The sequence below is a fragment of the Grampus griseus genome (genome assembly GCF_964374135.1).
Source record: "Grampus griseus genome assembly, chromosome: 10".
NCBI lineage: Eukaryota > Metazoa > Chordata > Mammalia > Artiodactyla > Delphinidae > Grampus > Grampus griseus.
The window spans coordinates 93,187,067-93,201,912 of record NC_139004.1 but is presented as its reverse complement, the minus strand read 5'-3'; the positions used below and the strand labels follow the sequence as shown (position 1 = coordinate 93,201,912).

General features: G+C 36.3%; 1 protein-coding gene across 2 annotated transcripts in view; it reads right to left on the bottom strand.

Annotated features, from left to right (window-relative positions):
• ARL8B (ARF like GTPase 8B) overlaps positions 1–14,846 on the bottom strand; it is a 65,971-nt gene that overhangs the window by 11,369 nt on the left and 39,756 nt on the right. Inside the window, exons 2-4 of one of the 2 annotated variants that reach the window (XM_082663619.1) lie at positions 5,514–5,590; positions 4,094–4,167; positions 3,376–3,469 (exon numbers count right to left, since the gene is read on the bottom strand). In XM_082663619.1, the coding sequence (XP_082519745.1) occupies positions 3,376–3,469; positions 4,094–4,167; positions 5,514–5,590 (245 nt within the window). Of the gene's footprint in view, positions 1–3,375; positions 3,470–4,093; positions 4,168–5,513; positions 5,595–14,846 lie in introns of both variants that reach the window. The other variant, XM_082663620.1, reaches the window with a different exon arrangement.

Genomic DNA, 14,846 nt, shown 5'->3' with positions numbered 1-14,846 from the left:
AAAATATAGCAGAGGGAGGAACACTCCCAAACTCATTCTACAAGGCCACAATCACCCTGATACCAAAACCAGACAAAGATGTCACAAAGAAAGAAAACTACAGGCCAATATCACTGATGAACATAGATGCAAAAATCCTCAACAAAATACTAGCAAACAGAATCCAACAGCACATTAAAAGGATCATACAGCATGATCAAGTGGGGTTTATCCCAGGAATACAAGGACTCTTCAATATTCGCAAATCAATCAATGTGATACACCACATTAACAAACTGAAGGAGAAAAACCATATGATCATCTCAATCGATGCAGAGAAAGCTTTTGACAAAATTCAACACCCATTTATGATAAAAACCCTGCAGAAAGTAGGCATAGAGGGAACTTTCCACAACATAATAAAGACCATGTATGACAAACCCACAGCCAACTTCATCCTCAATGGTGAAAACTGAAAGCATTTCCACTAAGATCAGGAACAAGACAAGGTTGCCCACTCTCACCACTATTATTAACATAGGTTTGGAAGTTTTAGCCACAGCAATCAGAGAAGAAATAAAAGGAATCCAAATCGGAAAAGAAGAAGTAAAGCTGTCACTGTTTGCAGATGACATGACACTATACATAGAGAATCCTAAAGATGCTACCAGAAAACTACTAGAGCTAATCAATGAATTTGGTAAAGTAGCAGGATACAAAATTAATGCACAGAAATCTCTTGCATTCCTATACACTAATGATGAAAAATCTGAAAGGGAAATTAAGAAAACTCTCCCATTTACCACTGCAACAAAAAGAATAAAATACCTAGGAATACCTACCTAAGGAGACAAAAGACCTATATGCAGAAAATTCTAAGACACTGATGAAAGAAATTAATGATGATACAAATAGATGGAGAGATATACCATGTTCTTGGATTGGAAGAAACAACACTGTGAAAATGACTATACTACCCAAAATAATCTACAGATTCAATGCAATCCCTATCAAACTACCAATGGCATTTTTCACAGAACTAGAACAAAAAAATTCACAATTTGTATGGAAACACAAAAGACCCTGAATAGCCAAAGCAATCTTGAGAAAGAAAAACAGAGCTGGAGGAATCAGGCTCCCTGACTTCAGACTATACTGCAAAGCTACAGTAATCAAGACAGTGTGGTACTGGCACAAAAACAGAAATATAGATCAATGGAACAGGATAGAAAGCCCAGACATAAACCCACACACCTATGGTCACCTTATCTTTGATAAAGGAGACAAGAATATAGAGTGGAGAAAAGACAGCCTCTTCAATCAGTGGTGCTGGGAAAACTGGACAGCTACATGTAAAAGAATGAAATTAGAACACTCCCTAACACCATACACAAAAATAAACTCAAAATGGATTAAAGACCTAAATGTAAGGCCAGACACTGTAAAACTCTTAGAGGAAAACATAGGCAGAACACTCTGTGACATAAATCACAGCAAGATCCTTTTTGACCCACCTCCTAGAGAAATGGAAATAAAACCAAAAATAAACAAATGGGACCTAATGAAAACTTAAAAGCTTTTGCACAGCAAAGGAAACCATAAACAAGACGAAAAGACAACCCTCAGAATGGGAGAAAATATTTGCAAATGAAGCACCTGACAAAGGATTAATCTCCAAAACATACAAGCAACTCATGCAGCTCAATATCAAAAAAACAAACAACCCAATCCAAAAATGGGCAGAATACCTAAATAGACATTTCTCCAAAGATATACAGATTGCCAACAAACACATGACAGAATGCTCAACATCGTTAATCATGAGAGAAATGCAAATCAAAACTACAATGAGCTATCATCTCACACCGGTCAGAATGTCCCTCATCAAAAAATCTAGAAACAATAAATGCTGGACAGGGTGTGGAAAAAAGGAAACCCTCTTGCACTGTTGGTGGGAATGTAAATTGGTACAGCCACTATGGAGAACAGTATGGAGGTTCTTTAAAAAACTAAAAACAGAACTACCATCCGACCCAGCAATCCCACTACTGGGCATATACGCTGAGAAAACGATAATTCAAAAAGAGTCATGTACCAAAATGTTCATTGCAGCTCTTGTTACAATAGCCAGGAGGTGGAAGCAACCTAAGTGTCCATCATCGGCTGAATGGATAAAGAAGATGTGGCACATATACACAATGGAATATTACTCAACCATAAAAAGGAACGAAATTGAGTTATTTGTAGTGAGGTGGATGGACCTAGAGACTGTCATACAGAGTGAAGTAAATCAGAAAGAGAAAAACAAATACCAATGCTAACACATATATACTTGGAATCTAAAAAAAGAAAAAGAAATGATCAGAAGAACCTAGGGGCAAGACAGGAATAAAGATGCAGACCTACTAGAGAATGGACTTGAGGATATGGGGAGGGGGAAGGGTAAGCTGGGACAAAGTGAGACAGTGGCATGGACATACATACAGTACCAAACGTAAAATAGATAGCTAGAGGGAAGCAGGTGCACAGCACAGGGAGATCAGCTTGGTGCTTTGTGTCCACCTAGAGGGGTGGGATAGGGAGGGTGAGAGGGAGACCCAAGATGGAGGGGATATGGGGATATATGTATAGCTGATTCACTTTGTTATACAGCAGAAACACATCATTGTAAAGCAATTATACTCCAATAAAGATGTTAAAATAAATAAATAAAGAGAAACAAACAGTCCCGCCCCACTCAGCCTCTTCTAGTGTCCGGGCCGCCGCAAGCTCGCCACACTCTACCCCACCCTCCTCACTCTGCTCTGTGCTCAGGAAACACTGGCTTCCTCCCAGTGCCCCACCTCCTCCTACCAAAGAGCCTCTGCCTGCAACTCCCTTTTCCTCCAGCTGTCACATCCCTCACATGCCTACATATCCCTCACATCTCAGCTCAAGCAGCACTTCCTCAGGGAATTCTTCCTTCTTCCCTCAAACTACATTAAATCTCCCCTCTAACTTACAACTCAATAGCCCCTTGTACCTCTCCCTTGTAGCACTGATCACAGCCATATTATTCAAATGATTTCATATCATCTACCTAGCTTCCTACTAAACCATAAGCTCCATGATTGTAGGCAGCATGTTTCTTTTCACTTCTGCTCACTACTATTTCCCCAGGACTAAGCACTGCTCCTACTACATACAGTGCAATAAACAGCTGGTTAAGAAATGAATAAACAGCACACTGCACAGTATGTGGCAGATACTCAGTAAATGTAAGCCTTCCACGCTTTAAAACAAAAGACATTTTACTGATTTCAAACACAATAAATAAAAATGTGTAATTATACTTGTAATAATAATTATAAATATTATAATTATATAATGTAAAATTAACCAGTACTCCATACTCACTGGAATTCCTTGTAATTGTGGCTTATCTAGAAGATTATGTAGTTCATTTCGAGAGGCTTCTATCTTTTCACGATCTGCAGCATCTATCATGTAGCTTTACAGAAACATAAAGTGATCTCAATATGTCTCCACCATATTCTTTGATGATCGCAATTAATAGATGTTTTAATTTTCTTAATTTATACTACTGTAACTGTTCATTAAAATAAAGTCCTCGATTTTAAAAGGCTGGCACCCAAAAATACTTTCTAATAGACTGTTCTACAAACTACTATATATAAAATTAGATAAGCAACAAGGATATACTGTATAGCACAGCGAATTATACCCATTATCTTGTAATAACCTATAATGGAATATAATTAAAACTACTGAATCACTATGCTGTATACCTGAAACCAACACAATACTGAAAATCAACTATACTTCAATAAAATAAGTAGATAGGTAGACTGTTCTTAGGGGGCTAATACATGATAGTAAAACATTTATATCCATTAGCTCTTAGCTACATAAAAAGCAAATAAAACTCTCATTCTATTTTTAAAGTCTGATGCTAATGGGATTACACTAAGAAAATATCTAAGAAAGACTGTTATTGCCCGAAGTAAAAATTGAGCCTTTAAAAGTATGAAAACCAGCGTTTTTCCCTTGAAACCTAAACTGACTGCAAGGGGGGAGACGGGGCGGGGGGGGGAGGGGCGTGGAAGCAGCTTACACAATAGCGTTGACCCCTCTGCAGTACCGTTCCCACATGCTCCGGAAGCGGGGTTGTCCTCCTATGTCCCAAATCTTCAAATCAAGATAGACAGTTCTTAATAAAGATATTTCAAATAACACATTGAAGAAAAAAGCAGCAGAAGGAGGGGACAAAGATCAAGCAGATATGCTCATTTCCACAGTATTAGAGCCAAACTGCTTTTGAAAAACTTGAGGTCAAACAAGCTCTTAATCTGGAAGTTCTTGGGGCCACTTCTAAACTTGAAGCTCATACTTAATATGTTTACATTAGACCTAATAGGTGGTGCTTGAGCAAACATTTAGTTTCCTGTGCAATACTTTCTTTGCCTGTTAACCAATAAATTTCCAATATTGAAAATACGTATTTTTTGAAATAGCACTCTTAGAATCTGCATAATCAGCCGTCATCCATATTTGGAGTCCAAGACAGAAAAAAACAGTTCATTCAGAATCTATTTTAGTTGTCTGATTGGGTATATATTAACATCTAATCGTTTTTAGTTATTCTGTACATAACAGAAAACATTCCTACCTAGGTGCTTTTCTTATATAAAATTATTTTACCCATATGAAAGCTACTACCCACAGTAATTTCACTATTATGGCTACTCTGTAGGGCTATGTAAAGGTCTGAAGTCATGATATTTATCTTTAGGAGGCTTCCAATTTAGCCATAGACACTGGAAACATGCATGAAGACACACGAAAAATTAGCAGCTTCATTAGATAAGCTATGGAACGAATTTAGTAAACAGCTTCTGTGAACCACAAGAACTGGGTAAAATGGCCATAAAGTTCAGGCTATAGAAGTAAACTCCCCCCATGAACAGGGAAGCCAAAAATAATACTACTAATAAATTAAAAAACAGTCCAACAGTCCATTATTCAAACCTATGAAACTTATTCTAGAAACAAAATTATGTTAAACTAGTTAACTTTTTACTGTTTTATAGTTTTAATTTTAGGGCTTATTAGCAAAGAAAGGGAAAACTAGTTTACCATATTTGCTACCACAAATATAATACTAAATTACCAACATTATAAACAATTATTATCTTTCAATATAAAATATCATTCATGAAATAATGTAATAATATCACATTCCAAATACTCTGAAGATGGGATTTTTCTTTCCTAGGAACACCTAAATCCCAAATAATACTTCTGCCAACCCATATGCTAAGTTTTTTATGGGCACTTAACAACATTTCAACACACACATTTTGATCTATTAGAGCAAGAAAGAAAAAGACTTGATTTACACACTTTTTTCGAATATGCCCACTCATTAATTAAGAACTGCCAATACTCATGTAAAACGCAAAGAAACAAACAGAAAAATTCCTAGTTTGTATCTGCTAACAACGTAAATCAAGTATGGCAAGAAGCTGACGTACCTTTATTGTGACGTTACCTTTAGTTACTTTCCTCATGTTGAAGCCCACTGTAGGTATCATATCTTCACTGAATTGACCTGACTGAAAGAAAACATTTTTAGACTAATCGTTGTTTATTAAAACATGTAACACTGCAAACCTTTCACATCAACATTACTCTGTACCCATCTTAGCAAATAACTAATTTTTTAGTGACGATAACAATATACCTTAAGAAAACACTCCTAATAGCCATAAATCTTGAAGAGGTGCATTATTTTTTTCATTCAAAGACATAGTCTTCCATTAAAGATACTTCTGAAACTACTATAATTTTTTACATATTTTTAAGTTTAAGAAATACTGTACAACTACATATGAACATTTATTAATTCTTGCACCTATACGTGAATTTTTGCATACAAGGTACAAGTAAATCGGAAGTAAAAGTTCAAAGTTTTCTATTTTTAGGATTGAAATTATTTTGACAATACTGTTAAAATTCACTGTTGCTTTTCTGAGTCAGTCTTTTAACAAGGCTTATAAAATGTTTTCTTCATGAACATGATCCTCCCTTATGTAATCAATTATATTCCCTTTTTGGTTTCTGACTTTCCTGTCAGAGGACTAAAATTAAATATCTTCTAAGAGTATTTATATTTTTAAATTTAAAATGTTCACCCATCTAGGATTTGATTATACAATGCAAGAAAGGCCCTTTTTACAAATGTATAACCTATAATCACCTCACTCCTCATTTAATATTTATGTATTTACTTAGTATTTATTTTTGGCTGTGCTGGGTCCTCTTTGCTGTGCACAGGCTTTCTCTAGTTGCGGCGAGTTGGGGCTACTCTTCGTTGTGGTGCACGGGCTTCTCATTGCAGTGGCTTCTCTTGCTGCGGATAACAGGCTCTAGGTGCGTGGGCTTCAGTAGTTGTGGCACGTGGGCTCAGTAGTTGTGGCTTGGGGGCTCTAGAGCGCAGGCTCAGTAGTTGTGGTGCACAGACCCAGTTGCTCCGCAGCATGTTGGGTCTTCCTGGACCAGGGGTCCAACCCGTGTCCCCTGCAGTGGCAGGCGGATTCCTAACCACTACGCCATCAGGGATGCCCTCACTCCTAATTTAAAAATCCACACTTTCCTAACTAGATTGATGTGATATGCCAAATTCCATATAGAGACAATTCTATATCTGAGTCTTCCATTCTTTTCCATTAGTCTGTTTATTTCTAATTGGAAATAAATTAGGACTACACGAATTACTGTAGCTTATCCTACATATTATTCTATATAGCAGATCAAGAAGTTGGAATGTTCAGGAATGTGTTTCATCTCTCGCATTTGAAATAAACTTTAAAAATTAATAATTCTGTTAAAATACTAACTTCCCTTTATCAACTCTTGATACTTAACCAAGTCTCTCCACCTAGGCACATGGTTTGTCCACTCAAACATTCAAATCCCTTATATCGTTCAGTGAAGTATCATAATTCTCTAACAGGTCTTCCATCTTTCTTGTCATATTCTTTATTTTGACTGCAATTATGAAGTACACCTAATGAGTCACAACTGACACAGATTTTATATATTTACATATTCATATATTTTATTTGCCAAATGTTTATTTCTCAAGTGGTCTCTTATTTATTAGGTACAGCTCGGGATTATGAAATGTATCAACGTGGGAGTAATTAAACAAATGGAACTATTTTCAAGGCCCTAACACTGGCCAATTGTTTGCCACACATTCATTCCAAAACTGTCTACAAGTACCAATTGTACCAAGCACAATGAGTTCCAATTTTACAAATTAATTTCTTCTACATAACCCCAAAAGTGTTCTACTTTAAAATTTTTTCCCCTCCTGTTCAGTGGAGTTTGGGCTAATCTCAAAAAAATGTGAAAGAGAGAGAGAGAGAGGAGAAAGAGAGAGAGAGAGACAGAAGGAGAGAGACAGAGAGAGAGAGACAGAGAGAGAGAGAAAGAAAGGAAGGAAGGAAGGAAGGAAGGAAGAAAAGAAAGAAAAAGAAAGAAAGAAAGAAAGAAAGAAAGAAAGAAAGAAAGAAAGAAAGAAAGAAAGAAAGAAAGAAAGAAAGAAAAAGAAAAAGAAAAGAAAGGACAGAAAGAAGAAAGAGAAAGAAAGAGGGAGAGAGAAAGGAAGAAAGTTAACACAACCATAATCACTACTTTATTTATACATACAGACATTATAATTTTCAAAACTTTCACATATACGATTTATATGTGTGAAGATCTAGTCATGATATCAAAACTACATATATCATAACTAGCCATAACACAAGAACAAAAAATATAACCTGAAAATGGGCAAAGGCAAAACCAAAGGCATAATCTATGAAAGAAATAGTAAGATAACTTCATTAAAAACTTCTGCTCTGCAAAAGACAATGCCAAGAGACTCGGAAAACAAGCCACAGAGTAAGAGAAAAATATGTGCAAAAGATACTCTATAAAGGACTGTTATGGGAAATATACAAAGAACTTTTAAAACTCAGCAGTACAAAAACAAACAATCCAATTAAAGTATGAGCCAAAGATCTTAACAGACATCTCATCAACGAAGATATACAGATGGCAAATAAGCATATGAAAAGATGCACCACATCATGTGTCACCACAGAAATGCAAATTAAAACAATGAGATACCACCACAAAGCAATAAGAGTGGCCCAAATCTGGTATTCTTTGGTAACACCAAATGCTGATGAGGATGTAGAGCAAGAGGAAGTCTCAGTCATTGCTGATAGGTTTGCAAAATGGTACAGCCACTTTGGAAGACACTTTGACAGTTTCTTACAAAACCAAACATACTCTTACCATACAATCCAACAATGACACTCCTTGGTATTTACCCAAAGAACTTGCAAAGTTAAGTCCACACAAAAACTCACACATTAAATGCTTACAGCATCGTTATTTATAATTGTTAAAACCTGAAAGCAACCAAGATGTCCTTCAATAAGTGAATGGATAGACTGGTATATCCAGACAATGCAGTATTATTCAGTACTAAAAGAAATTAGCTATTAAGCGACAAAAGACATGGAGAAGCCTCAAATGCATATTTAATGGAAGACCCAATGTGGAAAGACTACATGCTGTATGATTCCAACAATATCACATTATGAAAAAGTCAAAACTATGAAAACAGTAAAAATATCAGTGGTTGTCAGGGGCTGGAGAATGAAAAACAATATGGCAGTTCCTCAAAAAATTAAAAATAGAATTACCACATGATCCAGCAATTCCAGTTCATTTGGGTATATACCCAAATGAAAGCAGGAACTTGAAGAAATATTTGTATAACCACGTTCACAGCTGAATTATTCATAATAGCCACAAAGTGGAAGCAACCTGAGTGTCCACCTGCAGATGAGCAGATAAAGTGTGGTCTAGTCCTACGATGCAGTATTTTTCAGCCTTAAAAACCTTATTCATGGACTTGAGCACACGGGGAGGGGGAAGGGTAAGCTGGGACAAAGTGGAAGAGTGGCACTGACACATATACACTACCAAATGTAAAACAGACAGCTAGGGGAAAGCAGCCGCATAGCACAGGGAGATCAGCTCGGTGCTCTGTGACCACCTAGAGGAGTGGGATAGGGAGGGTGGGAGGGAGGCATAAGAGGGAGAGGATATGGAGATATATGTATACGTACTGCTGATTCACTTTGTTATACAGCAGAAACTAACACAACAATGTAAAACAATTATACTCCAATAAAGACATTAAAAAACCCAACCTTATTCATGCTACACAGTGGATGAACCTTGAAGACATTATGCTAAGGGTAAGGCAGTCCCAAAAAAGACAAATACTTCATGATTCTATTTAAATAAGGAGCCTAGAGTAGTTAAATTCATTAAGACAGAAAATAGAATGGTAGTTGCCAAAGGCTAGAGAAGGGGGAAACAAGGAGTTAATGCTTACTGAGTACAGAATTTCAGGTTGGGAAGATCAAAGGTCCTATAGATGGACAGCAGTGATGGTTACACAAAAATGTGAATGTATTTAATAGCACTGTACACCCAAAAATAGTTAAGATGGTAATTTTAACGTTTTGTGTGTTTTACATTTTTTAGAAATGTATGATGTAAAGGGAGGCAATTATCCCTACTACTTTACAGAACAAGAAAGAAATTCCCAAGGTCACATAGCTCAATAGTTGCTGATTACATGTCTTACAGATCGCCACTGTGAACTGTAATAGGCTTTAATTAATATCTGAGGAGAGGTGTGTATGAGATAATGCTTCATTTATTTGGTATATTAGGAAAAGGTGCTATACATAATAAAGCAGCCAGAAATTGTAGCTAAAGTTTCTAGATAACAAAACTTTTAAAAAAGCTTGCACAGAAAGCTTTCTAAAATGAAATACATACTTGGTTAACTTCTCACAGTCTATGGAACATGATTTAATGTGTTCTTGGTGTTTCAGGGTTATTTTATAAATTGTAAAAAGAGAAAACTAGGGACTTTCCTGGCGGTCCCGTGGTTAAGAATCTGCGCTTCCCAGAAATCTCTTGCATTCCTATACACTAATGATGAAAAATCTGAAAGAGAAATTAAGAAAACACTCCCATTTACCACTGCAACAAAAAGAATAAAATACCTAGGAATAAACCTACCTAAGGAGACAAAAGACCTATATGCAGAAAATTCTAAGACACTGATGAAAGAAATTAAAGATGATACAAACAGATGGAGAGATATACTATGTTCTTGGATTGGAAGAATCAACATTGAAAAATGACTATACTATCCAAAATAATCTACAGATTCAATGCAATCCCTATCAAACTACCAATGGCATTTTTCACAGAACTAGGACAAACAATTTCACAATTTGTATGGAAACACAAAAGACCCCGAATAGTCAAAGCAATCTTGAGAAAGAAAAACAGAGCTGGAGGAAACAGACTCTCTGACTTCAGACTATACTACAAAGCTACAGTAATCGAGACGTGTGGTACTGGCACAAAAACAGAAATATAGATCAATGGAACAGGATAAAAAGCCCAGACATAAACCCATGCACATATGGTCACCTTATCTTTGATAAAGGAAGCAAGAATATAGAGTGGAGAAAAGACAGCCTCTTCAATCAGTGGTGGTGGGAAAACTGGACAGCTGCATTTAAAAGAATGAAATTAGAACACTCCCTAACACCATACACAAAAATAAACTCAAAATGGATTAAAGACCTAAATGTAAGGCCAGACACTGTAAAACTCTTAGAGGAAAACATAGGCAGAACACTCTAAGACATAAATCACAGCAAGATTCTTTTTGACCCCCCTCCTAGAGAAATGGAAATAAAAACAAAAATAAACAAATGGGACCTAATGAAACTTCAAAGCTTTTGCACAGCAAAGGAAACCATAAACAAGATGAAAAGACAACCCTCAAATTGGGAGAAAATATTTGAAAACAAAGCCACTGACAAAGGATTAATCTCCAAAATATACAAGCAGCTCAATATCAAAAAAACAAACAACCCAATCCAAAAATGGACAGAATACCTAAATAGACATTTCTCCAAAGATATACAGATTGCCAACAAACACATGAAAGGATGCTCAACATCACTAATCACCAGAGAAATGCAAATCAAAACTACAATAAGGTATCACCTCACACCAGTCAGATTGGCCATCATCCAAAAATCTACAAACAATAAATGCTGGAGAGGGTGTGGAGAAAAGGGAACGCTCCTACACTGTTGGTGGGAATGTAATTTGTACAGCCACTATGGAGAACAGTGTGGAGGTTCCTTAAAAAACTAAAAATAGAAGTACCATACGACCCAGCAATCCCACTACTGGGCATATACCCTGAGAAAACCATAATTCAAAAAGAGTCACGTACCACAATGTTCACTGCAGCACTATTTACAACAGCCAGGACATGGAAGCAACCTAAGTGTCCATCGACAGATGAATGGATAAAGAAGATGTGGCACATATATACAATGGAATATTACTCAGCCATAAAAAGAAAGGAAATCGAGTTATTTGTAGTGAGGTAGATGGACCTTGAGTCTGTCATACAAAGTGAAGTAAGTCAGAAAGAGAAAAACAAATACCGTATGTTAACACATATATATGGAATCTAAAAAAAAAAAAAAAGGTTCTGAAGAACCTAGAGGAAGGACAGGAATAAAGACGCAGACGTAGAGAATGGATATGAGGACAAGGGGAGCGGGGAAGGGTAAGCTGGGACGAAGTGAGAGAGTAGCACTGACATATATACACTACCAAATGTAAAACAGATAGCTAGTGGGAAGCAGCCACATAGCACAGGGAGATCAGCTCGGTGCTTTGTGACCACCTAGAGGAGGTGGATAGGGATGGGGGGAGGGAGACACAAGAGAGAGGGGATATGGGGATATATGTATATGTATAGCTGATTCACTTTGTTATAAAGCAGAAACTAAAACAACAATGTAAAGCAATTATACTCCAATAAAGATGTTAAAAAAAAAAAAAAAAAAAAGAATCTGTGCTTCCATTGCAGGGGGCTCAGGTTCTATCCCTGGTTGGGGAACTAAGATCCCACATGCCATGCAGTGTGGCCCAAAAAAAAAAGTGGAAATACTTAAAATATTTTTTTTTAAAAAAACAAGAAAACTAAATTTGATAACCTTTAAGGGCCCTTCTGGTAGTAAAATTTTATGATTACGACCATCAATTATAGTACCAGCCCATGATGAAATGATGTAGGGGGCTGTAGTATACACGGCTGCCCCTGAACTTTCATAAATGTTCATCTCTCTCTTCACCATTACTTCTCACTGCTGGCAGATGTTAACAATAACTTTCCCTAATTCACCTGGCACTGCTAATCTGCAATGGCTGAAAATTAGGTAATCAAATCTTCGGGTTTTTAATCCCCAAATGTCTTGAGTACAGCAAAATGTTCAAAAATCATTCATTAGCTTTTATGAATGGATTCTGTGGTATAACAACTTTACAGACTTGGAAGCATTTTCAACTTCTTTCTTCGTATCAAATCTTAATCGTCACTTTTCAAAGTTTGTGCTGAATGACTAAACCACTAAGCTGGCAGTTGTGCTCTAAATAACAAAATTTATTTCTATGCTGTCAAAATGCCACTAGGCTGAGACTAGCAATTCAGGAAACAAGTAGATGCTTTAAAAGTACTACTTAATTGTGTATCATGCTATTTATTTTAACAAACACTTAAATAATGTGAAGCACTGTTTTAAGTACTTAGTAAATATTAATCAGTATTAACTTACTTAATCCTTTTAACAACCCTATGAAGTAAGTAGCATTATCCCCATTTTTCAGATGAGAAAACCAAGGCAAAGATAGGTTAAGTCATTTGCTCAAAGTCCCATCATTTTTAAGATCTGTGAAGAGAAGTAAAAATATGCTTTCATACCTGTCTTCCTAAATAGGATATGAAACATAAACTGACCTTCTCTTAATAACACAAATTCAAGACCACAAGTGACACTCACTGTGATTTTGTGACAGTGGACAGAACTGCAGTTATCAATGTGTACCCAAAGTCACAAGGTAGTATCTTTGGAATCTGGCTTCGGACAAGATAAAATTGAAGCAAAATAAAACGGTAAAAAAAAAGACTATCTCAAGGTCCAGGAATCTTATCACCAATTACACTACTTACTAACCACATGCAAGTCATCTTACCCTCAGGATTAAGCTTTCTTACTAGAGAAAAAGGTACTTGGAAGAGTATTTCCAAAATCACTTCGAGCTCTAACATTTATGGTTTTATGTTTTATTCATAGGCCTCTCATTTAAAATATAGTTAAGAAATGAATGCCTACAGCAGTAGGAAAAATGTGGCTCTTTTTTTTTTTTTTCCAAAAATTCATTAGTATACCAAAGGCTAAAAGCAGACCTTGTCCCATAAAGTTTTGTTAGTGTCAACTTCAGCAAACAGAGCTGACCTAAATTTATTACTGCAGATCGTAGGAATGAGGCAAATAGAAAAGGGGAAGGAAAGAGAACAACCAAGGCAAAAGTTAACACCACGAAGGCAGAAAACAGGAGGCAGTGGACCTGTATTAGTGAAAGGACACTTCATTGAGTGTACTCTAAGACAATAAGAATGGGGGAGGGGTCTATTCTTTGTAAACAGGTTAATGTACAGAGATGTACCATGCAGCACTGGCTGCTTATATACATGATATCTGACACTAGTGAGAACACAGTGAAATACTCATACATTTCAGGGCTTTAAAGTAGAGACTCCAAATGGAACAGATTAGACTTTACCATTGCTCTTTTAAATGAACAAATGCAGAAATCAAGCTATTAACAACATGGTAGTAGAAGTTTCTCTTTGCTTAATCTGTTCCTCTGTAGTAGCAGTCCAATCCAATTCAACAAACTTTAAACACAAGTGGAAAAATACCTGCTTCGACAAATGTCTCACAGTCTCTTTCTCTAAGAATCTTTTTATTTTTTAAGGCTTTAGTTATCAAGCTAAAGAATGAAATAAAGAGCACAACAAAATACTCATACTAAATTTCTCCTTTCAGCCAAAGAAACTACTTTCGCATGTTAAGCAGAGTGGTCATCTCACACTATGACTCAATTGTTTAATCGCCAAAATTTACACACTTGACAAGTGAGAAGATATGGCCAATAAATACACAAGTTAGTCATTTTTCTTTCCAAGAACTTTTAATTCAAATGGAAAACCGTTATTATCAATACCCATTTTCCTAGTTTGTAGCATTATTACGCTTCTTATATTTCACTAATAAGTAGAATTACTGATAATATTGCTTTTATTTCAATTTACAAAAGTTAAAAAAAATGGCAACCTATTTTTTACTGAAGTTGTTTAAAATGAAAGGTAGATCTAGGGGAACTTTTGATGAGGAGTAGGGTATTTCCATGATCTTAAAAGTGTACCCCACAAACTACGCATCAGTTGCAGAGGGAAAAACAAGCAATTCTACAATGGAGAAATCAGACAACATCTTGACTTCACATGGGCTTCTCAGATGGACTTCATGTGCCTACAGAAGTATTACTACGAGGACACAATATCCCCCATATAGTATTTCAGCTGAGAATGCATGAACTAAATCTAATCATGAAGAAAGATCCAAAACAGAGGAACATTCTCTTAAAAAGGCGGGGGAGGGAGGGTAATTTTTCAAAGACGTCAATGTCATAAAAGATCAAGGCTGTAAAAATGTTTCAGACTAGATAGAGGGGACTAAAAAGACATGACAACTAAATGCAGTACCTGACCCTAGACTGGATCCTGCACTGGAGAACAAAAACACTATGAACAACATTATCGGGTCAAGTGACAAAATAGG